Below are 26,486 nucleotides of genomic sequence, written 5' to 3' on the forward strand. Positions count from 1 at the left end.
AGCTGTAACTTGGGCCTGTCTTTTGGAGTATTGACTATTCCTGCCAGCTTGGTGCCATCTGCAAATTTGATGAGTTCCCCTTTTATCCCTTTATCTAAATCATTGAAGATATTTAAGAGTACTGGACCTAAGACAGAGCCTTGGGATATCCCACTCCATACTTCCCTCCACGTAGATGCAGTTCCATTAAGGACTACCCACTGTGTGTGGTTTGTCAGCTAGTTACAAATCCACTTGGTGATGATGCTGTTTAACCCACATTTTTCTACCTTATCAAGTAGTGGGTTGTTATCAAAAACAGATATTATCAAAAATCAAAAACAGATATTCAAAGTTCTTGTTGGTTCATGTAAATAAACTAACCAAATAAGATATACAAATAGTAGGCTAAACCCTAAAACAATAGTCTGTATAGATAGACAATCTGACAGATGAAAAGCACCTGTGCTCCTTCATCCTTCCTATCTTCTTGGCCCACCCCCATTGCCAGGACACCCCAGCTGCAAATCAACAGTAGCTGCCCATCAGCATCAGGCAGAAGGTAAGAAAGAGGATAAAGTCAAGATGGAGGTTAGGCAGTTCTGCTTCCTTATAAAGAAGAGGCTGAATAAACAAAGCCAAAGCATGAAACTAAAACAGCAAACTGAAAGACAGCCTGCCCTGTTGAGGGGAAAAAAATTAGACAGGAGGCAGCAGCTGAGAAAACAGTAAAGAAAGAGGCATTTATTTCATCTCCTCAGACTGGCCTGAGGGACAGAATAGAAATAAAAAGCAGAAATTTCAAAAAGTAAAAAAAAAACAGCTTGAATTGACTATCTTTAGTCTCATAGGCACTAACTATAAAGAGGCAAGTGCAGCATTTTATAAAACTCAGGAAAAAATGTTTACTTTTGTTTCTTGGCTAATTGTTCCTTTTTGTTTAATTCGGGCCTCAGAACAATAATATAGCATTTGGGGAAAAAGATGAAGCTGAGTAATCCAGCTGCAGAAGCCAAAATGGAGAAGATTTCTACAGCTACCATGTATTTCCCCTTGGTGCTCAGATAGGTTGGAACAAATGACATCCAGACACTACAAAAGACCAGCATGCTGAAAGTGATAAATTTGGCTTCATTAAAACTGTCAGGTAGCTTCCTAGCAAGGAAAGCCACCATGAAGCTAATAGCAGTCAAGAATCCCAGAAAACCAAGGGCAGTATAAAACATGATGGCTGAACCTTCATTACATCCGAGGACAATTTCTTCAGTCATTAAGTGGATGTCAGAATCTGGGAAAGGGGGAGACGTTGCCAGCCACACACTGCAAATTGTGATTTGTACCAGGGAGCAAGACAGGAGAATAGTATAAGCCAGCCTTTTCCCAACCCATTTTCTGGTTTTGGAACCTGGCTTGGTGGCCATGAAAGCAAGAACCACTATGGTTGTTTTCCCCAAAATGCAAGAAAGGGCAACAGAGAAGATGACGCCAAAAGCAGTTTGTCGCGTGAGACATTTTGCTTGGTCAGGTTGCCCAATGAAGAGCAAACTGCAAAGGAAAGAGAGGAGGAGGGCAATGAGAAGAATGTAGGTGAGGTTCCTGTTGTTGGCTTTGACAATGGGAGTGTCCTTGTGTTTAATGAAGATCCCCAGGACCACAACTGAGATGAAAGAAAAGAGGAAAGCAACAGTGGTCAAGGTGATTCCCAAGGGTTCTTTGTAAGATAAAAATGTTGCATGTTTCTTAAGGCACAGAGTCTGGTCCTTGTTAGGGTAGTTTTCTTCAGGACATGGGAAACAGTCATCTAAACCTGGAAAAGGGAATAGAGTTGTTAAGCAGATAAGAATTTATGGTTAGCTCACCTTTCTTTCCTAATGTTCAGAAATACAATATTTCAGTGCCTTGAATTTTCAGATATTTATCATAAAATCTGAGAATTTGAAATCCAATTTATCTGGAATGCTAGAAGGCAGGATAGTTTGAAATCTATCTGAGAACAGATCCTTGAGAATTACTGTGACTTGACTCAGTTCATACTATTCAATTACATTTGAAATCACATCTCACATTACTGGCTTAGGGGAAACAAGTCTTACACTGTGTGAACGGTGTTTACAATAATCTCCTTCTCTCTGTTATTTTGGTGTAAAAAAGAGGCATGAAAATGGCAATTAGTTCAAATCCGAAACCAATGCATATGCATTCTCAAAAGAGCACTATAAAAAGGATACCTCCAACTCTTCCTTCTTCTTTTAAAATGAGAGGGCAAAAGAAGAAAGGAGAGAAGAAAAAAAAGGATACCCTTCTTGTTAATGTGCTCCTTAATTGAAAAAAATAATAATATGTATTCTATGCTCGCTATGCAAGAAGATATTAATAGAGATTATTAGAGCAAAATCTATCAATTTTTATTTAGTATATTGTTGCTTTTCTCTGTGGAGTCCTATCTGTCAGGACAATAGAGATAAACTACACTGACATAACATTCAAAAGAGACAATAAAAAAGCTAAGAAGGAAACAAAAGGACAAGAATAAGCCCCGTTTAACCAGATAATATGCAATTAATAGTAGACAAACATGTCGGCATAAAACATCACCTTAAACAAGGAACTACTAAGGAGAAAACCAGAACTCCACCAACATAGGCAGGGCAAGGTACTGTACATAAACAGGGAGAAAAGCACACACCCTAGCATTGTTGATGGTAACCTATCAGATAATGGAACATCTGCAAGCAAACAACCAAGTTCAGAGAGCACCAATGACTCCATCATTCAATTCTGAGCTGCATATATTTTCTTCTATTGAAAGAAATCATAGTAAGCTAACGTATATTTGACAAGGGTTAAATCACCTGACCTTCAAGGATATGCTATCCAATTCAGAGCTGGCCTGGACTTCCTTAGATGGAGGGCCTAAGGACAAAGTATATGTTCATGTTGCTAGTGATATGTATCCATAAATGTCCAAGGTGGACACATTTTTAGGTCCATTCTCCCTCTCAATGGCACTCGTAGGAAGACTTATGGTGACTGGAAGGGAATCTGACTATATCAATGATATTTGATATCCTTCACTTATCATTTACTGTTTATACATTTTGTTCTACTTTATCATAGTCTGATTTATAGATATTTTATTAAGTTTTTATAGTTACAAATCTTTAGTGCTTAGTAAGCAATGTGTAAGGGACGCGGTGGCTCAGTGGGTTAGGATGCTGAGCTTGTCGATCAGAAGGTCGGCAGTTTGGCGGGTCGAATCCTGAATGCCGTGTAGCAGAGTGAGCGCCTGTTACTCGTCCCAGCTTCTGCCAACCTAGCAGCTCAAAAGCACGTAAAAATGCAAGTAGAAAAATAGGGACCACTATGGTGGGAAGGTAACAGCATTTTGTGCGCCTTTGGCATCTAGTCATGCCGGCCACATGACCACGGAGACGTCCTCGGACAAGCGCTGGCTCTTCGGCTTTGAAATGGAGATGAGCACTGGCCCCTAGAGTTGGAAATGACTAGCACACATGTGCGGGGGAACCTTTACCTTTACCTTTTAAGCAATGTGTTGTCCAGGTGCACATATTCCATTCCTACTCTCTGTATCTTAGTCTGGTTTTTAATGACCCTGGGTGGCTTATAGCATGAAAACAGAATTAATATGAAATGATAAAATGGGAATATATAAGAAAAAATGAGAGAAGGAGGGCAGGACAAAAACAACATATCACGCTGCCATGATTTACACTCCAATCACCCTAATCCTAATCCTGGAAAAGTTCAGAATACATTCTAGTGGTTCTGTGGTAAAAACTAGTTCAGCTGTCATTTCTCCTTTTGTGAGCTGGAGTAATGTTTGCCTAGGACAATTCCATGGTTGTTGTGGTTACAGTCTCTATTCTCAGGATCTGTAGAGATAAATGCCCCAATGTCTATATATGAAATATAGACATATTTTTTATTGTTTTAAAATATTTTTAGTATTTTGATTGTAATTTTTTTAATTGTAAGAGGCCCAGAGTCATTGACTAAGATGGGCAGCTACAAAAACTGAAATAAATAAACAAACAAACAAATAAATAAATGTCAGAAACCTGGCTAGTACTTTGAACCTAATGATCTTCAGAGTTAATGGACCCCAATTCTTCTTGAATGGCATCTCTTACCTGTCTGATTTGCAATTTTCCCTTCTGGGCAACGAAGGCACTTGTAACAGCAAAATGGCTTTCCTTCTATTTTGATCTTGCTGTAACCCATGGAGCAATAATCATTGCACAGAGAAACAGGTTGTGACTGTTAATAAAGTAAAGGGCAACATATTTGGGATTTAAATATTAACACTCTAGAAATCACCATCTTTGAGGAATATTTTCTTTCTTTCCTTTTTTTTTGTTTAAGATTATGAAACATTTTATGCCAGTTACAAGGCTTGTATTATACCTTAAAATATCCTTCTAGCATAATGAGCAATGTAAATGGAAAACTCTTTATTCATCTGATCAATATGAAGGATTAGAGCTAATTAACTTAGAAGTAGGAATACATTGACCTGCTTATATAAAATCTTTAAAATCCTTTATCAAAAATATTGATTTTTCTGTACTTTTTTCATTAATCTGTGCAGCTTGGCATGCAGCTGTAGCATACAGTAAGTAGTCAACCATCACTTTAAAAATGAATAAAAGTTACCTGGTTAAAAAAGGTGGGCCAGACCATGTTATCTGTTGATAGAGAGACAAGGTTTTCTAGTTGAGCAGATGGATTTACTTTTCCAAATTTGACCCTAAGAAAGGATTGATTTGGGAAGGTTACCCAATTGATAATATCAAAGCCAGATGCAACCTTCCCATTTTGGTCAAAGAAAATATTTTCTCCAGCACTGTTGTTAAATGTGACTTTTCTTAGGTAGTGATGAAGCTCAAGGGAAGAACATGACAGTAATTACTAGAAATATACATTGATGGCAAAATATATAGCAATATTATTTCGGAAGATATTGTTATGTCCCCTAATATAATAATAGGATTAATTCATCAATTCCATCATCAGGCCATGGAATAATTACCAAAAGAGAGAGAAAAGTGCAAAGGCAAGGCTAACAATGATCTTTTCATGGCTATCATGTAGAACTGTATGCCATGATCACCAGCTGCATATTCTCCTCCTTACTGTCATTTGGCATCTTCTTCTATTTTCCTCCTCACCATTGACTGTCTCTTCCCCTTAATATAAGTTTCATTTCAAAGAGGAAAGATTGGAGACTGAAAAAAAACCTTATCTAACTCAGTCAAGGCCAAGAATGGCTTCTTCAAAGTTAAGCGATATCATCTCCTCCTGCAAAGAGGCATCAACCATGACTTGCATCCATCCACATGCCACCTCAAGGGAAATGTTAACTAAATGGGAGGGGCATGGGTCTAGAACACAAATAACTTCCTCTACTTCCTCAGGATCAGCCAGCTCAAACTTCACAATTAACAAGGCTCAGACATGTCTCAGTCACTTTCAAAGGATCTGCCTAGCCAAAGTCCAATTCTAAGTGATGTCAAGTGACATTATTTGATAGAAGCCAAGAATATTCTTCACAGTGGCCCTGTATCAGTTGCCATGGCTCTTTTATCCAGGAGTGACCTGATCATCCAAACAAGGGCCACTGGGTGTTTATCCATAGGTGAAATAAGGGTAGAGAAGTAAGTACTCTTTGCTGCCCTTATTGCCATAAGACAAGTCCTAATACAGGCTCTTACCTGTGGTCAATCAACTTCACTCTTCATCAGCACAGGTACAATTCTATCCAGTGTCTCTGAATTCAGTCTCATCCCAAACAACAATGAGCACATCACCCTAACTGCATGCCAGGACTTTTGCAATAAAACCAAGTTTTATCTAAAGCACATTAGATCCATCAGGTGCCTAAGGCAGGTTGATCTAATAGCTCCACCTTGCTGAAATGAGAAACAGCTGCTGAGAATTCTAGGGGCAACAGGAAGTGATCTGTTTATGGCAGGGGACTAATGCTAACGTTAAGGATGAACATTCTTTAATTTCACAATATATAGACAGATTTAACTATAGTTTCAGTTGTGAAAATCTGATCATCCTAGACTAAGCAAAGTAAGATACACCAGAGAATTGACAAATCAGCCTTCAATAGACACATAGACTATTCTAAAGAGACTATCATCCAGCCCCAAAAGGAACAAAATCAAGGGGAGATGGTGACCACTCTCTAGAATCTCTAGAACCCAAAACCAATCACAAATCCCAAGAAAACAAAGCAAACAATGAGGTAGGCAGTGATGTAGTCCCCATCTTCAAGAAAGGGGGGAAAAAGACCCAGGAAACTATAGACTAATCAGTTTAACATCAATACCTAGGAAGATCCTAGAAAAGATAATTAAAAAACAGATCTGCGAATAACTGGAAATAAACAAAGTCATAACTACTAGCCAGCACGAGTTTGTTAAAAACAGATCATACCAAATCAATTTCATCTTGTTCTTCGATAAAGTTACTAAACTACTAGACTAGCGAAATGCAGTGGACATAACACACTTAGATTTCAGTAAGGCATTTGACAAGGTAGACCACAACCTACTCCTTGGTAAGCTAGGACAGGGTGGAATAGACAACATCACCACCAGATGGATCTGTAGCTGGCTAACAAACCATACTCAATGAGTAGTCCTCAATGGCACTACATCTACATGGAGATAAGTAAGCAGCAGATTACCACAAGGTTCTGTTTTAGGCCCAGTACACTTCAATATCTTCATAAATGACTTAGATGAGGGAATTGAAGAGGAACTCATAAAATTTGCAGATGGCACCAAAATGACAGGAGGAGCCAACACCCCAGAAGACAACTCAGGATCCAAAAATATCTTGACAAACTTGAACAATGGGCCCTATTCAACAAAATGAGTTTCAATGTGGAGAAAAGCAAAGTCTTACATTTAGGCAGGAAAAATCAAAGGTACAAATACAAATTGGGCAAGACCTGCTTAAAAACAGTAACTGTGAGAGGCACCTTGGAGTTCTAGTGGATGAACACTTGACTATGAGTCAGCAGTGTGCAGTAGCAACCAAAAAAGCTAATACAATCCTGGATTGTATAAACAGAGGCATAGAATCAAGATCACGCGAAGTATTATTACCTCTTTATAAAACCCTAGTAAGACCACACTTGGAATACTGCAATCAATTTTGCTTACCTTATCACACACAAAAAGTTGAGAATTTGGAAAAAAATCAGAGAAGAGTAACTAACATGATCAAAAGCCTGGAGACTAAAAGATACAAAAAATGGCTATGGGACTTGGGTTGGCTAGTCTAAAGAAAAGAAGAAATAGGGAAGACATGATAGCAGTGTTCCAGTATCTGAGGGGCTGCCACAAGGCAGAGGGGGCCAGGTTGTTCACCAAAGTACCAAGGGAAGGGTGAGAAACAATGGTTGTAAAATGATCAAAGAGAGAAGCAACCTGGAACTAAGGAGAAACTTCCTAACAGTGAGGACAATCAACCGGTAAAACAGCTTACCCCCAGAAATCTTGGGCACTCCATCACTGGAGATTTTAAAGAAGAGATTGGACATTCACCTGCTTGAGCAGGGGGCTGGACTAGAAGACCTCCAAGGTTCCTTCCAGCTCTATTCTATTCTATTCTATTCTATTCTATTCTATTCTATTCTATTCTATTCTATTCTATTCTATTCTATTCTATTCTATTCTATTCTATTCTATTCTATTCTATTCTATTCTATTCTATTCTATTCAGACCCAAGCATCAGCAATCAGCACCCAGATCAACTCCAAGGTTAGCATAAGACCAACAATCAAGTAAACAATATCCTAATCAAGAAACTGCCAAAGAAGCCAACAGTAAACAGCCCACTCAAAGAATCTCTAAGACCACCCCCACCAACACTGACAGGCACACCCCCAGAATATAAACTGACAGCAAAATGCACTCCTTACTAGCACTGATGATACTGATGTTACTTAGACTGGGTAATGAAATGTATGCAAGAAAACAAGCAAGCTGAAAGAGCACCAAGGACCCCTCACTAATGCTAATACCCTGAAAATCCAGATCATGAGGCAAATATCAGATAAATTGAGTGGCCTATGTGTATGAGTTGGGTCATGAACACTATGAACCAGATCTACAGCTGATTGTGAACTCTTATGCGGTCTCAAACCCTGGGCCAGAGACAACTGCTCTAAATTGCCCAGAACCATAAGCCTAGGGATCTCCACCCCATCTGCAGCTCAGATAGAGTCCAACAGTATAGGCAGATCTGCAGCTACATATCAAGGATGAAGACTAAGTGAGCAGCAATAACAAGGTTCTTTATTGCCAGCAAGTTGTATGAAGAGTTTCAGGCTATAAAGTCATTCCTGCAATTTATTTCATTAGCAGATTTAGCCTACATCAAATATACCCTTATTTAGTAAGATATCAGTCCTAGAACCTCTATCAAGATAGGGTAGGTTCAACCTGCAGCATCAGTTCCTCTTTTATCAGCCTAGAAGACACTGAACTCTCTTATTGAAAAGATCTCCTCAGGGAGGGAGAGAGGGAAAAAATTCTTTAAGTGTGCTACTGTGCTATATAGTAGTGATCAAATTAGTCCAATATTCAATATTAACCACTCATAAAACTTACACTTTTAAAAATTAAAAAAAATCAGGATAGATAGATTCTAATCTACCTAAAACATGCCTTCAACAATTTAATTAAAATGGTTTCAGTACAATTTGTGAAAAGCTGTGGAGGCAATATTGTCTGCTAGATTAGTAAATATACAGTAGGAGCTTACCTGCCACACTTGATGATTGAGAAACTTCTGTTTTCCTCTACCAGCCCTTGCTCTGTGTTTGGAGTGGGATGTAAGCATGGCTTGGAGAGCATGTGCCACAGCATAGACTGCATTGTAGATACTGTAGCTTTGCCCAGTCATGCTCAATTTAAAAACAGAGTCTGGAAGATTCTCCAGCTTCTCTTCCCCAGTGCACCTTTTCTCCGACTCTGGGTTTAAAGTAGATTTTGAGAAAGAACATTCAAAGGCTTGTTCCCAAAAGAGCCTTGAAAAACTGTCTTCATTTTCTGGAACACTGTTTCTCATCTGAAGAAATGTATTGAATCCTAATAATTCCTTTGATGACACTGCAAAAGAAAGAGCACCATGGATAAAATCCATACTCCAGTCTCTTTGAAGTGGAACTGAAGTGAATTCCATTTGGGCTGGGAAAATCCAAACTTTATCTTTTATTTCAACTGTTGTGTCCCAATAGTCTGATACATAGGAGATTGTCCTGAAAACTGCCATGGCCTGGTTTTCAGAATACACAATCACAACACTGGAGGTATTCCTCATAATAACTTTGCATACTTTAACAAAAGCAAGGACTTGTTTGCCCATCTCATTTGAAAAAGCTACTGTTGGAAGCCATTCAATGTAATCAAAGCAGATTCCATTTTGCAATAAGATGATAAGCGCTCCCCTCAAAAATCGTTCACCAATCTCATTTTCTTGAAAAATTATCCCAATCCAAGTCCAGTTAAAATGAAGCAGCAATTGGAGAATCCCCATAATGTGAAGATGTTCATTTGGATACATTTGATAGAAGAAAGCTATATGAATCAAGTTATCCATCACTGGAGCAGAGCCATATATGACCTTAGGAGAAAAAAACAAAATATAAAATGTATGTGTATATATTTGATATAATTGAGAAATGGTTAAATCTTACTGATCCTATTGTTGGTTGGTTTTCAGGCTTATTCCTAACTCCGTCAGGATCTTACTTTAATTTCTATGAAGTTAATGGCACTAAATTGTCACAACTTTTGGAAATCTATTGTCTCTAAAAATGATATGATGCAATTGGATCACCTTCAAATTGGGAAAAGAGTAGAAATGTAGAAAGCCTCTTTCTATTGTACATCAGAGAAATCTAATCTAGTGAAACAGTTGATGTTCAGGATTGATGTAAAAAAAATTGTTTTCTACCACCAATGGTGTACTTGGGACTTTTGGAAAACTAGTTTCCATCTAATTTGGGTATAGAGACAAATATTAATTGAACTAATCAGTAACTACTATTCTGGGAAGTTTCTCACAGCTTAGCTGGTTCTGATAGGTACAACAAATATGGGTACATATTTATCCAGAAGAAATGGAAATATAAATGGATAGAAAAAGATTCCATTGGTAGAATTTGATGATCTATGTAATTTCTCATTGTGGTTTTGTGACATTGAATTTCCAGTATTTAAGAATGTAACAATAATATCTTATTGCACTTTTTTATTATTCTCTTATGACTTCAAAAAATGTACATAAGAGAAGATCTCTCTAACAGATTTTTTAAAAGATTCATAAGGAACACTAACATGTTTATAAGATAACTTTTTGCTAAAAGTGCAAGTTGAAAAACAAAAAAAACCTGATAAAATAACATCACTATGAGTGACTTGTACCAACCTAGATAGATTAATTTTCCTTATAGAACCATGGACCATAGCCCAAGATAGGAAATGTCATACCCTCTCTGACAGATATTTTTTCAGCTTTTCCTTGAAAGCCTACAATTATTGAGTGTTTTGAAGTCTAAGAGACAGGCTGTTTCACTACTTAACATCTTTGAAGATACAGTATATGCTTTTCCAGCTCTTTGACATTTTTTTCTCTAGAGGCAGACTTGTGATGGTATGTGAGAAGAGAGGAGGGAATCTCACAGTTTAGACAATGGTCTGATTAAAGGTAACTAACTCTACAAGTGGGAGAAAGCATTAGAAACATTTCAGATGGGACCCTCACTAGTTTTCCAGATACTAAATGGGAGGAAGGGAGAATGTAAAATGTTATTTAATACAACCTTGCTAGTGCTTCTTCTCTGAACGTCTGAAAGAACTAACAAGGCTGACCTACCTTCCTTCCTTCCTTCCTTCTTTCCTTCCTTCCTTCCTTCCTTCCTTCCTTCTTTCCTTCCTTCCTTCCCTCCCTCCTTCCTTCCTTCCTTCCTTCCTTCCTTCCTTCCTCCCACCCTCCCTCCCTCCCTCCCTTCCTTCCTTTATGAAAATTCTGGGGCATATGCTGTGGAACGATTACAATGCTTGAACCAATGATATTTTTTTCTTGGAAGAAACTATTGTGACTGAGATTGTCTGAGCTACAATGATCTGTATTAGATTATTACTACTTATCTGCCAAAGAGATTTGGCATGGCAGTAATACTGAATACAGAATAACAGAGTTGAAAGGGGCATTAGAGGTCTTCTAGTCCATCTCCCTGCTCAAGCAGGAGACCCTATTCCATTCCAGACAAATGACTGTCCAATCAATTCTCAAAAATATTCCAGTGATAGAGCTTCTGATTAATTGTTCTCACTATTGGAAAATTTCTCCTTAATTCAAGGTTGAATCCCTCCATGTTAATCTTCCATCCATTAATATACTCCATTATTATAACTTGTCTATATAACTTTTGTATCTTCTGAATAATTATAATTGCCTTCTAGGTGCAACTTCTAATCACCTTCTTAATTAAGCTCCTGCTCCAGATTCCTCGGAAAGAAAGGGGAAAAAAATGAACAAGGGAAAACTTTCTACCCTCAATAGAACAGCTGCTTCCATACTTGTCCGCATAGAAACCAAAATGCTCTTTTGAAGTATTTGTAGGAATAAATCACTGTTCAATCGTATGTTGTTTCCTTATTAAGAAGTCACAACTTTGATTGTCTAGATATGTAATATGTTTTACTTTTCTTAATTTCTTGTTATTACTTTAATTGTATGGAAATTCAATGGAAAGTAGCAGAAAAATATTTCAAAATGAAAGAAAAATCTCTTTTAAGAGCAAGAAGATCCATCTTCTTTCCATTTACTTCAAGTTGGAGACAAGATCCTCCAATTCAGCATAATTTTCATAAAGTCAGAACTGGAAAACATCTAGCTAGGCTTTATTTATTCGTTGGTTGCCATTAATTACAACCCCCAAAAAGAAAATGTTATTAAAGAGGAACTCACATATCAATAGGATGTTTGGGGTTTTTTTGTTCATTAAGTCCTACCTGTGGAATCTTGTAAATGCTCAGGATGTCTGCCATAACCTGAGAGATATGAGAATTGGGTCCAGCAATAACACAAACTGAGTTTTGGTCGATGCTGCATTTATAATTAGGAACAAATGTCTCATGTGAAGAAAGAAGTTTCATAGAAGCAAGGTAGGTCCATGTTGCCATGAAATAGCTGTTAGATATCCCAAATCCCAAAGTGATGTTTTGCAAGATCTGAGGATTTCCATTGATTTCCTTTACAGCAAAGATCAAGGACAAGATATGCTGGTATGTCTGTAGAAACAAACTTTAAGGGAGGGTAGTCACAACAATGGCATTTCCACACAAAGATTTTGTTGCATTTCAGTTTTATAATCTTTATTAACATTTCAAAAATAGATTCTGAACTCCCAAGGCCAGACAGTCTGTAGAAAATATTTGCCCTCTCAATTCCATAAAATTCAGTATAGAATTCAGCTGTTTGGCAGATAGCCTCTTTGGTATCCATACCTTTCAGTAGTCTAAATTATATTTTTTGCAATGTTTTTATAGCATTGGGATGTTTCTATCTCATTTTGAAAGATGAAATGTTGTATATTGAAGCACATTAGAAATGGCAATATCTAAAATCTAGAAAACAACATTTCTTAAGAAATCCTCTCTGTGATGTCAAAGATGTTTAATTGGAGAAAAAGAATTACAAAGATGGGTTAGACTGCTAAACTGCTAAGGGGAAATTCAGTGGAAGATGTAATACAAAGGCAAAATGTTGTCCTTCCATGTTTATGCTTTCTATGTGTTCACATTTAAAAGGATTCTGCCTTTCACCTTCCTTTCCATGAATTCTTCCCATTGTTCTCTACCCTCTCTCTATACCAGTGTCATTGAATTCCTTTCTCAAGATTTATCTCATTCAATAAATGATTAACTTACTTTTGAGATATCTACTTTTTGTCACAAAAGTTTGATTCAAGTGATCCTCTGTAAGCAAAACATATGTCATTTGTACTACTAGTTTTCTTACTGTCATGTAATATAATCCTGCTTGTCTCCCATCTCTGAAACAATTCCTTGTTTTTTCCCCCCCTGATATGCCCTTACAGAATTATTCTAGATCATTCTCTAGTCCTATCCCTCCCCTTCCCCCCAAATCCTCTCTCAGGACCTTATTCCATATATCTGAGGGAATGTGATGTACACTGGAAAAGTCTATGGAATAAAAGGGTGCTTTGATTAATGTTATCATATACCAGACTAGAATCTCTTCTCAGATGAAAGCAAGTTAGATCGGGCAACTGTTACATCTATTCCTACTCTTCACTGATGAATTTCTGCCAGACTTAATCAAGAAAAACTGACATATCCACATAATAGAAATAGTAGAAATGCTTCTGTCTAGAATGCATATTTAGTCTCCAAATAAACTTTAATTTTATCTCATAGAAATTTATTTTCTGTGCAGAATGTGATCTGAGCCATTACACATATACTGTATATACACGTATACAACACTATAGTGGAATTGGTGTTGGGCAGAAGCATTGGGAAACTAGAAAGCAGAGCATTGGGTGATACTAAGATATCTGTTAAGCAACACCATGTACAGTAGGAAAATTTTATGAAGATGAAACAAAATGAAGAAAAAGCACTATTTTACTGTTAACCTGATTAATATGAATTACATAAGAAACAGTAGAATCTCTGAGCAGAGGAAGGTTAACTGAAACGAGGTAAAATGTATATTTCAATCATTATGCCATCCCAAAATAGATTGACTAATTATCCATTCAGGTTTGGAAGCTGATATAGTTAAGAATGGTAACTACGTACAAGGGATCATCAAGAAGTTCTTCAGATGGAATTGTTTTGAAGGTGATTAGGTTAGACATCATGTAGATCAGAGAAATAATGCCACCAATGATGAGATCACCTGGATGGTAAGACTTGTATTTAATATTAGGGCTGTTGATGGTGCATTCAGCATCATGGCATATGGCTTGAGAAAGCAGTTTTATCACCCACAGCCTGAACAGTAACATAGCAAACCACAGATCATCATTGATAGGTCTTCTGAATATAGAACCTTCTGATTCTTTCCCATGGATCATTTGAATGCAGAAATATATAACAAAAACAGTCAGAATCACACAGCCTTGGTCCTGAAGCATCATATTTGAATGTATTTAGGGACAAGAAATATTAATAATATCACTCGGTCTTGGTTGGGTGTGTGTTTTGCTCTGCTCTTTGAAAATCCCCAGAGACCAGAGAAGGAGAGTTAAACGTGGTCAATTATGGAGCACAACATCTCTTGTTATTTTGGTATTGGAGAAGATAATTGATCTCAGCTAGGAGAAAATGACTTGTCATTTCAATCTAACAACAAGAAAAAAATGGATTGCAGCTTTGTAATGGTATGACAAGATGGCATGACATAGAAGACAGGCACTTTGACTAGACTCCCATAATGAGAAAATAACATTATTAAATAAAAAAATCATTTGTCAGAAAACATCAATGGCTTTAGTTCACCTAGAGATTAGAGTTTGGCCCAGCAATAACACAAACTGAGTTTTGGTGGATACTGCATTGGAAACAAATTTATCATGCGAAGAAAGAAGTTCCATAGAAGCAAGGTAAGTCCATGTTGCTTCTCCAGCTCTGACTGGATGGTGGGGAATGGAAGTATTCTCTCTCAACAGAGGGGCAGGTGTATAATGTCATCTGTCTCCAGTCTACAACACAGTCCTTTCAACAGTTCCAAGAAGGTTCCACATTTGTTTGCACCACTCAGGTGATCCTGACAACACAGATAAATCTCTAGATGGCCTCAACAACTCTAAAATAATGCAAATGATCAGAGGTCTGCAAGGAGTATAAATCCTTCGATTCCCTACCATCCAGTCAGATCTGAAGAAGTTTCTTGGATGAGAAGCAAAATGTCTTCAAAGAAAAGCAGGAAAGACCAATTTCCCTATGAAAAAGTAACTTTGGGACAATTATGACCTGGATGACAGAGAATCTCCATAGACCTGAGTGAGATTACATTTCTATTGAGAGAGTTATCCATCTTTTTCCCCTCTGAAATCTAGTTTGAAAACTCAGCAGTTTGGACTAGAAGTCAGATTTTTCCACAAACATTCTTTTTCTAAAAAATGTAACATTTTCCTGCATTGAATGTTTGGGGAAAAACTATAATTCACTCAACCAGAAATATACTGTATAGCTGTTCCCATGTTTTTAAAAGAAAGAATATTCATTGCTCATATAAATAATGGGTTTGGCTGTCTTATGAACTGCATATATTGTTCTTCATTACTCTGAAAAAAAAAACCTATTTCTGAACAAATTTAGCAAAATGAAAGAAGTTCCAGTTGGAACTGGAGTAATAAGCCTGCTAAATAATTATATATGAAAAGATTTCACATATGTTTCTTTATTAGCTGCTCCTTTCTGTTCAAATCAGGCCTCAGAATAATAATATAGCATTTGGGGAAAAAGATGCAGCCCAGTAATCCAGCTGCAGACATCAAAATGGAGAAGACCTCCACAGCTACCATGTATTTTCCTTTGCTGCTCAAATAGGTGGGAAAAAAGGATATCCAGACATTACAAAAGACCAACATACTGAAGGTGATAAATTTGGCTTCATTAAAGCTATCAGGTAACTTTCTGGCTAGAAAGGCCACTGTAAAGCTGATAGAAGCCAAGAAACCCATATAACCAAGGAGAATGTAAAACATAATGACTGAGCCTTCATTACATTCCAGGACAATTTCATCAACTGTGGAATGCATGTCTGAATCTGGAAATGGGGGAGAAATTGCTAGCCACGCACTACAAATGATGACTTGTACCAGGGAGCAAGACAGGACAATAGTGCTGGCCAGCCTTTTCCCCACCCATTTTCTCATTTTGGAGCCTGGTTTGGTGGCCATGAAAGCAAGGACCACTATGGTTGTTTTACTCAATATACAAGAAAGGGCTATAGAGAATATGATGCCAAAAGAAGTTTGTCTCATGAGACATTTTATTTGGTCAGGTTGTCCAATGAAAAGCAAAGTGCAAAGGAAAGAGTGGAAGAGAGCAATGAGAAGAGTGTAGGTGAGGTTCTGGTTGTTGGCTTTGACAATGGGAGTGTCCTGATTTTTAATGAAGACCCCCAGTACCACAGCTGAGATGAAAGAAAAAAAGAAAGCAACATTGGTCAAAGTGATTCCTAAGGGTTCTTTGTAAGACAAGAAGGTTGGATGTTTTTGAATGCACAGATCTTGGTTCTTGTTAGGATAGGTTTCTTCAGGACATGGGATACAGTCATCTAAATCTGGAAGAGAAATAGAGTTGTTAAGCACATAAGAATTGAAAGTTAGCTTAAACATCCCCATTTTTCAGAAATAAAATATTTGAGTGCCTGGAATTTCCAGGTATTCATCACAATGTCTGGGAATTAGGGAATTTAAATTCAAATTATCTGGAAAGTTATAGGCAAAAAAATTAAATCTAATTTGTCTGATAACATATCTTTTGCTATTACATTACTGATTCAGATACCATTATACATTTCAAATTGAATTGTACCTCCCACTTACACCATTGCTTTAGGGGAAATAAATTGCTGCATTAGAACAAATGAACAATATTTATAGTAACATTGATCAACAAAAGACAGTTTAGTGTTTATTTTCTGGCTAGGTATTATTCTGGGGAAAATACAGTACTAAATGCATCTGTCTGGCTGATGATTTTAATTGGGGTTTATTTTTGTGGTGAGGCTTATATTACAAGAATCCTGAAAGGTCTTGCTAGGGCTTATTTTCCAGTTGGGTCTTATTTTGGGGGAAAACATGGCATAATATATTTAATTTCATAATGTTTGCATTATCTGTCTGCAGTGTCCAAAAATAGTGAGCCAGAGTTCATGGATTTCAGTTTTCCTGACACTGTTTTTCTATTGTGGCAATGGTCCTGGTGAACTCTTTCAACCTGTTCATCTCTTACTACACTTATATTTTTTGGGAAAGAAATTATGCATGAATACAATAAATGAATCTTCAGTGATATGTTGCATTTTGTCGTGTTGTATGCTGAAAGAAGTTTATCAACCATCTGAATGCAATTTGGTGCTCTGTAAAAAAGGGTATGAATCAGGACATTTAGCTCAAACCTGAAACCAATATATATGCTCTCTGTAAATAAAATTATAAACCCATATTTTCTTTATTTTCTTAATAGATATCAAATGTTATCAATCTTCCCGAATAAATCAGACTGGAAAAATAAAGATGTTAGCAAATTCTACATTCTTATAAGGCTACATTAAAAGAATTTTGCAAGTCTGAAAACACAAAACCTTTCTCGTCCACGTTTATCTCTATTGACCCATTAAGGCAGGTCCTTTTTAAATTACTTTCTATGACTCTTCATTGGAGATAGTGTCTCTTGCTGTTTTCCACCAAGGGCATTGTCACATTCCATTACAAAATTTCTTGCATGGAATCACTTACCTGTCTGATTGGCAATTTTCCCTTCTGGGCAACAAAGGCATTTGTAACAGCAAAATGGCCTCCCTTCTATTTTGACCTTGCTATATCCCAAGGAGCAACGAGCATTGCACAGAGAAACAGGTGGTCTCTGTTAATAAATGAAAGTACAGTACAATTAGAATTTTAAAAATAACATTCTAGCAATCATCATTTTGGAGAAATCTTTTCTTTCTTCTTTTGGTCAGAAAGATTCAGTGAAAGATTCAGTGCTAGTATGCAAGGCTTATCTCATAAAATATCCTTCTTGCATAATGTGTCATGTAAATGAAAAATCTGTTATTTATCTGATAGGCTTCAATATTAGCATTAATTAGCTCATAGATAGGAGGACATTGTGCTTCTTTTTCTTCTGCAAAATCCTCTTCAAAGTCCTGTGTATCAAGAATATTGTTTTCCTTGTACTTTGATTCATTAATTTGTGTAGGTATTCAGAGTTCATCTGCAGCATGAGCAGTTAACTAGCTGTTGAAAAATGAATAATAGCTACCTGGTTAAAAAGCTTGGGCCAGACAATGTTATTTACTGATAGAGAGAGAAGGCCTTCTAGATGAGCTGATGGATATACTTTTCCAACTTTGATCCTAAGAAAGGATTGATTTGGAAAGGTGACCCAGTTGATAATATCAAAGCCAGTTGCAACCTTCCCATTCTTGTCAAATAGTATGTTTTCTCCAGCACTGTTGTTAAATGAGACTTTTCTCAAGTAGTGATGAAGCTCAAGAGAAGAACATGACAGTAATTAATAAAGGTATTCAACAATGGGAAAAATATAAAGCAATATTATTTCAAAAAAATTGTAGTGCTCCCTATTTATTATAATAATACTATTCATCACTTGGATCAACAACATCCAGAACGCTCACGAAAAAAGACAGAGAAATGCTATGGACTCCAACAGCACCTTTGTCTGTCTGTCTGTCTGTCCGTCCGTCCGTCCATCTATCCATCCATCCATCCATCCATCCATCCATCCATCCATCCATCCATCTATCTATCTATCTATCTATCTATCTATCTATCTATCTATCTATCTATCTATCTATCTATCTATCTATCTATCTATCTATCTATCTATCATCTATAAAATGTATTGGCCACCATCTTACCATAGGATAACATTGGTATCATTTAAGTTAAAACATATGATCCATCTACGTCATTCCTCCAGCATTATATTTAAATTACTTTCTATATATTACATAGACAGTGGAAGATATGGAAGCAAAATCACCTGCTCCATTAGCAAATATAGGAGCTTACCTGCCACACTTGATGATCAAGAAGCTTCTGCTTCCCTGTAGCAGCCATTGCTCTGTGCTTGGAGTGGGTTGTATACATGGCTTGGAGAGCATGTGCCACACCATACATTGCATTGTAGATACTGTAGCTTTGCCCAGTCATGCCCAGTTGAAAAACAGAGTCTGGAAGACTCTCCAACGTCTCTTCCCCAGTGCACCTTTCTTCTGACTTTGTATTTAAAGTGGGATTTGAGAAGAAACATCCAAAGGCTTGTTCCCAAAAGACCCTTGAAAAACTGTCTTCATTTTCTGGAACACTGTTTCTCATCTGAAGAAATGTCTTGAATCCTGATAACTCTTTGGAGGAAACTGAGAAAGAAAGAGCCCCATGAATGAAGTCCATACTGTTATCTCTTTGAAACGGAAGTGAAGTGTATTCCATCTGGGCTGAAAAAATCCAGACTTTGTCTTTTCTCTCTAATGTTGTGTCCAAATATTCTGAGACAGAGGAGATCATTCTGAAAAGAGGCATAACCTGATTTTCACAATATACAATCACAACACTAGATATGCTTGTCATTACGACTTTGTATATTTGAAGAAAATTATCCATTTTTTCTTCCAAATCATTTGAAAAAGTTACTATTGGAAACTCTTCAATGTAATCAAAACAGATTCCATTCTGGGAAAATATGACAAGCACTTCTCTGATAAATCTTTCAGCAATCTCATTTTGTTGAAAAAGCATCCCAATCCAGGACCACTTAAAATGAAGCAGCAACTGGAGAATCCCCATAATTTGAAGATGTTCATTTGGAAACATCTGATAAAAGAAAGCTGTATGAATCCTGTTATCCATCACTGGAGCAGAGCCATATGTAACCTTAGGAAATAAAGAAATGCAAAGTATAGGGATATATTTTTCATATAAACGATAAATGAATTAAATCTGACTGATCCATATTGTTGGTTTGATTTTCAGGGATTATTCATACCTTATTAAGAATTGCCTTTTAATTTCTATGGAAATAAATTAAAATAAATCTATTGTTTCTAAAATATGAATCACATTCAGTGTGGGTGGAATGCAATGGGTTTGGGAGAAGAGTAAAAATATAAAAAGCCAGTATGTATGGTTCTAGTTTAGTCTAAACTAAACTTGATTTCAGAATTGATGTAGTATATTTACATCTTTTCTGCCTCTAATAAGGTATTTCAGATTGTCAAAAAACTGGTTTTCATCCAGTTTGGGTAGGGTTAATTGAACATTTTGAACAATTCAGTATTAAGTTCTCTGTGAAGTTTCACCTCACATAGCTGGTTGTGATGGGCACAACCCTGCTGCATATTTATCCAGAAAAAAATGGGCATATACAGTAAATGGGTAGCAAAAGATTTCATTGGCAGAATTTGATGATCAGAGTAACTTCTCATTAAGGTTTTGTAACCCCAAAAATCTATTATGTAGTAATTTAACAATAATGTCTTAATGTACTCTTTTGTTATATATTTTTTATTTTAGAACCATAAGCCTCCCTCCTTCCCTTTCTTTCTTTTCTTAGTAAGAATATGAGTGCAGCTATATTCTTTTAGATAGAAATGCTGGGGCATAAGTCACGGAATGAATACATTATTTAAAGCAATCTTATTTTGTCATGGAAGAAGCAGTGCTTTTTTTGTGGAAAAAAAGGTGCCGGAACTCACACACGTCACACAAACCGCCTTGCCTACCCTACAAGGTTCCATCCAAAAAGGGTGCTGGAACTCTGTTCTGGGCGTTCTATGACAAAAAAAGACTTGGAAGAAAGTATTGTGACTGAGACTATTGGTACTAAAGCTACCTGTATTAGATTATTACTACTTATCAACCAGAGAAATTTGTCATGTAAATAATACTTCTGGATGATTGTAATTGCCTTCTAAGTGTAATTTCCAATCATCTTCTCATTTAAGCAACTACTCCAAAATCCAGTGAAGGAAAGAGAAAAATGAACCAAGGAAAAACCACCTAGCCTCAATAGAACAAACATTTCCATAATTGCAGACAAACCAAAATGCTATTTTAAATCATTTCTGGAACAAATCACTATTCAGTCATATATTCTTTCTTTATTATAAGTATGCCACTTTTATCTTCAAAATATATAATATATTTCAATTTCTTGTAATTTTAGTTTTGTTATTACCTTAATTGGTTTGGAAATTTCATGGAAATCAACAGGAAATTATTTCAAATTAAAAGAAAATCCTCTCTTATGACCAAGAGGATTCATCTTTTTTTCTTTTCTTTTCTGTTTTTCCAATGTGAGATAAGATCCTCAAAATTAGCATAATTTTCATTAAATCAAAATAGGAAAAATGTTAAAATGTTGTGTAGCCTGAAGTTATATATCTGCTGATTGACATTAGTTTACAACCAATCCAGTAAATTCCATTAAAAAGAATAGGAGTTTGCTTTTTTCTTGAGCATTTCCTACCTGTGGAATCTTGTAAATACTCAGGATATCTGCCATAACCTGAGAAAGATCAGAGTTTGGCCCAGCAATAACACATGCTAAGTTTTGGTGGATGCTGGATTTGTAGTTGGGAACAAATTTGTCATGTGAAGAAAGAAGCTCCATAGAAGCAAGGTAAGTCCATGTTGCCATGAAATAGTTGTTATATATGCCAAAGCCCAGAGTGGTGTTTGGCAAGATCTGAGGATTTTCATTGATCTCCTTTACAGCAAATACCAAGGACAAGATATGCAAATAGTTCTGTAGAAAGAAACTTCAAGGGAGGATAATGCCTCTGTCACAATATTTATATTTCCAAACAAAGAATTTCTTACATTATAATTGAATAATCTTTCTTAATAGAAAGATTCAAAATTAGACTCCAAGATTCCAAGGATAGTCTACAGAAAATACCTGTCCTCACTTTCCATAAATTTGAATATAGAATAAGCTACAAACTGTTCGTTATCCATTTCTTTGAGTACTGTAAATTATCCCTTTTACAATGTTTTTTTCTTATTGGGATATTTCTATCTCATTTTGAAAGATCAAATCTTGTATATTGAGCCACATTAGGAATGGTAATATGTAAAAGCTGGAAAGGAAACATTTTTAGCACCTAAGAAATCCTTTCTTTGATTTCAAGGTTGTTTGACTAGGAATATATATATATATATATATATATATATATATATATATATATATATATATATATATATATATATATATATATATATATATATATATATATATATATATATATATATATATATATATATATATATATGCAAAATTCTTCCTATATATGAAGTAAAGGCCAATGTGTCATAGAATAAAAGTGTGCTTAGATTTTATTTTTAATATTACCATAAACCATAGAAACTGTTCTCAATTGAAAACAAGTTGGTTGGGCTACTGTTATATTTACTCTGAATTCCAGCCATACTCAATAGATTTTTTGAAAAGTGACTTGGAACTACTGCATATACTTAGTCTCAGAAATAAAATAATTAACTGTAAGTTTAGCTCACAGAAATGTCTGTTCCTTACAGGATGTGATCTGATCATTTACAGGCATACAGCTGTATGCTGGAATTGTAGTTCCATGTAAATTTGGGCATAAACATTAGGAAACCAGAAAGGACTGAGTAGAGTGCTACAGATTTCTTTCTTTCTTTCTTTCTTTCTTTCTTTCTTTCTTTCTTTCTTTCTTTCTTTCTTTCTTTCTTTCTTTCTTTCTTTCTTTCTTTCTTTCTTTCTTTCTTTCTTTCTTTCGTATATGTATACATTCAAACTAGATTGTAAGGTTTCTCTGTGTCATATATATGTGTCTATGTGGGTATTTGCATAATGGTATTTTTTCAGAGCTGAATGCAACAAAATTAAATTTTAATTTATGCTGATTAGTGTACATTTAAAGTGACAATATTCTATTCTATTCTATTCTATTCTATTCTATTCTATTCTATTCTATTCTATTCTATTCTATTCTATTCTATTCTATTCTATTCTATTCTATTCTAAGAAATAAAATAGAATCTGTGAGTAGAGGAACTAAAAGTGAAAGGAGATAAAAGTTATATTTCAATCATGTATGGCTTTCCTAAAATAACATTAACTAATTATCTAGTCAGATTTGGGAACTGATATAATAAAAAAATGACAGCTACGTACAAGGGATCATCAATAAGTTCTTCAGATGGAATTCTTTTGAAGGTAATCAAGTTAGACATCACGTAGATCAGAGAAATAACGCCACCAATGATGAGATCACCTGAATAGTAAGACTTGTATTTAACAGTTGGATTGTCAATGGTGCATTTAGCATCATGGAACATGACCTGAAGAAGTTATTTTTTCACCCACAGTTTGAAGAGGAAGACTCCAAATCATAGATGTGTATTTCACAAATGATTGTTGATATGGCTTTTGAATATAGGGCAACCTAACACTTTGCTTCTTTCTCTTGGATAATCTGAATGAAGAGCTACAGTATATAAGAAAAACCAACTCATACAGTGTTGCTCTTTATGCATTGTATTTGAATATGTTTTGCTTTGCTCTTTGGAACTCCCTAGAGAATAGAGGAGTAGAATTAAACATGGCCAATTATGGGACACAACATCTTTTGCTTTTCTGATATAATAGGAATTAATAATAAGGTTGGAGTAAATGGTTGGTGGCTTTTTGCATAGCAGCAAAAGAAAAGGAGATTGCAATAGAAGGAAAAGAAGACAAAGGAAATCAAATAAATAATATGTGAAAAAGTACAGGTTTATCAGGTTTGTACTGGTTTAATGGTATGACACAGAAGTCACGTTTGCCCTTGGAGGAGGTGTTACCAATGGGGAAACAATGTTAAACCAAAAAGCTTCATTATTTGTCAGAAAACATCCATAGTTTTAGATCACCAAGAATTTGTTACTCTTCTCCGGCCATCAGTCCTTGAAATATCATTAAGTGGCTTCAATTTAATAAATATAATCTCAGTTTAGATGTTATGGTTTATAGAATCAACCTTCACTTGTGGTACTTGCAAGAAAAAGTCCATAGATTTTCCTTCACACTTTTGAAAGTGCTTTGCCATTCTCTTGTTCTTATGGCCAAGAGAGAATGACTGGCTCAAAGGTATGACTCGGTGTTTATTCTTTCTGCTACAAACTGAATCATGAATGAGATTGTCCCAAAGATGCTTTTTCAGAGGCAACGGGACTTTCTTGTTTTCCTTTGAAGATGTTTCACTTCTCATGCACTGATGGTGGGGAATGGAAGGATTCCCCCTCTCAACAGAGGGAGAGGGATATGATATCATTTATTTCCAGTCTACAACTCAGTCCTTTCAACAGTTCTAAGAAGGCTCCACATCCATTTGCATCACTCAGGTGACTCTGATGACACAAATAAACCTCTGGATGGCCTCTACAACTCTCTAAAATAATGCAAATGAGCAGCTGTCTGCAAAGAGTATAAATCCTTCCATTCCCCACCATCCAATCAGATCTAAAGAAGCATCTTGGATGAGAAGCAAAACATCTTTAAAGAAAAGCAAGAAAGTCCAGTTTCCCTGTGAAAAAGCATCATTTGGACAACTATGATCTGGATGACAGAGAATCTCCACAGATCTGAGTGAGATTACATTTCTATTGAGGTTATTGTCTAAGTTGAGACTTCTGACTACTGATGTCTTGTGTGCTTCTCTCAGATGGAGAACCTCAAGATTTCCCAGATTTGGAAGTTAAATATATTTAACCTTCAGGTTATCAATATATTTTTCAGGTTATCAATATATTTTTCAGAAACAATGTACAGGTAGTCCTTGACTTAAGAGTGTAATGGAACCTGCCCATTCCACTCATAACTCAAAAACTCATAAAGTGAATTTTGTTCCTTTAATGAGATCATTCTCTTGCTTGTTAAAATGCATGCAGCTCATTAAGTAAACATGATTTATCTGAGAGTGGGGAAGGCCAGGAGTGCCTAGTGATGGAACATGCCCCCCAGGCTTGGAAAAGTATCCAGTGCATGGATTGGCCATGGGGAGGGGTGTGGAATCATTCTGCAGCCATAGATCCAGGCTCTGGAGGCTTGGAAAAGGCTACTGAAGGCTTGGAAAACCCCTCTGGAACCTGGATCAGGCCACTTGGGGGGTGCAAAATTGCTCTGCAGCCATAGATCCTGGCAGCAGAGGTCTTTTCTAGGCCTCTGGATCTCAGATTGGGTTGCTAGGGGTCCACAAAATTACTCTGAGGCCATAGATATGGGCAGCAGAGGTCTATTCCAGCCCTCCAGAGCACAGATCGGGCCATGGGGGGGCATGAAATCACTCCATGGCCTTAGATCCAGGTTCTAGAGGTTTGGACAAGGCTTCCAGAGCCTGGATCGGTTAGTGGGGGCACAAAATCACTCTACATCCATAGATCTGGGTGGCAGAGGTCTTTTCCAGGCCTCTGGAGCCTGAATAAGGCTGCTGGGTGTCCACAAAATCACTCTGCGTCCATAGATCTGGGTGGCACAGGTCCATTCCAGGACTCCAGAGCCCAGATTGGGCCATGGGGGGGCACAGAATCACTCCATAGCCATGGATCCAGTTTCTGGAGGCTTGGAAAATGCCTCCAGAGCCTGGATCAGACGATGCAGAATCACTCCCCTACCATAGATCGGGGTTCCGGAGGTCGTTTCCAGGCCTCTGGAGCCTGGATCGGATTGCTAGGAGGTCATAAATTTGCTCCGCAGCCATGGATCTGGGCTCCAGAGGCTTGGAAAAGCCCTCCTGAACATGAATCGGGCTGCTGGGGGACACAGAATCTCTCCGTAGCCATGGATCTGGGCTCCAGAGGCTTGGAAAAGCCCTCCTGAACATGAATCGGGCTGCTGGGGGACACAGAATCTCTCCGTAGCCATAGATCTGGTCTCTGGAGCTTTTCCAGACCTCTGGAGCCTGGATTGGGCCACTGGGGGGCTGCAAAATTGCTTTGTGGCCATGGATCTAGGCTCCAGAGGCCTTTTCCAAAGCTTGGAAAAGACTTCCAGAGTCAGGATCTATGACTGCAGAGCGGTTTTGGGCCCCCACTGGACCAATCTGGACTTGGGAGGCTTGGAAAAGTCCTCTGGAACCCAGAATGGGCCACTGTGGGGCGCAGAATCTCTCCATGGTCATGGATCCAGTCTCCGGATGCTTGGAAAAAGCCTCCAGAGCCCTGATCAGGTCACTGGGGGTACTGCAAAATCACTCTACAGCCATAGATCTGGGCTCTTGAGGCTCAGAAAAGGACTCCAGAGCTCAGATCAGGCTGAGGGGTGTGTGCAGAATTTCTCAGCAGCCATAGAAAGCCTTGGAAAAGGCCTCCGGAGCCCGCATTGGGCTACAGGGAGCACAGAATCTCTCTGCAACCATGGATCTGGGCTCCGGAGGCTTGGAAAAGGCCTCAGGAGTTTGGATTGTGTTGTGTACTGGGTTCTGTGCTTGATTGAAAATACAAGGCAAGTGAGTTCAGCAAGAATAATTCTTTATTTTCTTGCAGGAACTGAACTGGGAAACAGGGCTGTGAATGCAGCTATTTATACCCTGGCCTCTAGGTGGCGGCCAATAGGTTTAAAGCAACCTATTGCCACCCTAGAAGCAGCCAATGGTGGCACTGGAGATGGGTTGTCTGAGGAGTTGGGAGCTGTTAGCCAGCTTCCCT

The 26,486-nt window shown here is 37.2% G+C and overlaps 2 protein-coding genes across 2 annotated transcripts; both read right to left on the minus strand.

The window, feature by feature from the left end:
- Positions 1 to 884: 884 nt before the first annotated feature.
- On the minus strand, positions 885 to 14,198 carry LOC308677775 (vomeronasal type-2 receptor 26-like; the record flags this gene model as incomplete). Its single annotated transcript, XM_081344471.1, has 5 exons — positions 885 to 1,786; positions 4,131 to 4,257; positions 8,786 to 9,646; positions 12,043 to 12,136; positions 13,858 to 14,198. 5 exons carry the CDS (start codon positions 14,196 to 14,198, stop codon positions 885 to 887), a joined length of 2,325 nt encoding a protein of 774 aa, XP_081200597.1.
- A 1,251-nt stretch (positions 14,199 to 15,449) lies between these two features.
- LOC308677776 (vomeronasal type-2 receptor 26-like) lies at positions 15,450 to 25,354 on the minus strand (the record flags this gene model as incomplete). The annotated part of the gene is made up of 6 exons (XM_081344472.1): positions 15,450 to 16,351; positions 17,532 to 17,658; positions 18,831 to 19,691; positions 21,286 to 21,525; positions 22,974 to 23,077; positions 25,213 to 25,354. 6 exons carry the CDS (start codon positions 25,352 to 25,354, stop codon positions 15,450 to 15,452), a joined length of 2,376 nt encoding a protein of 791 aa, XP_081200598.1.
- Between the last annotated feature and the right edge of the window lie 1,132 nt (positions 25,355 to 26,486).

Source organism: Vipera berus, assembly GCF_964194415.1.
Source record: "Vipera berus genome assembly, chromosome: Z".
Classification (NCBI taxonomy): domain Eukaryota; kingdom Metazoa; phylum Chordata; class Lepidosauria; order Squamata; family Viperidae; genus Vipera; species Vipera berus.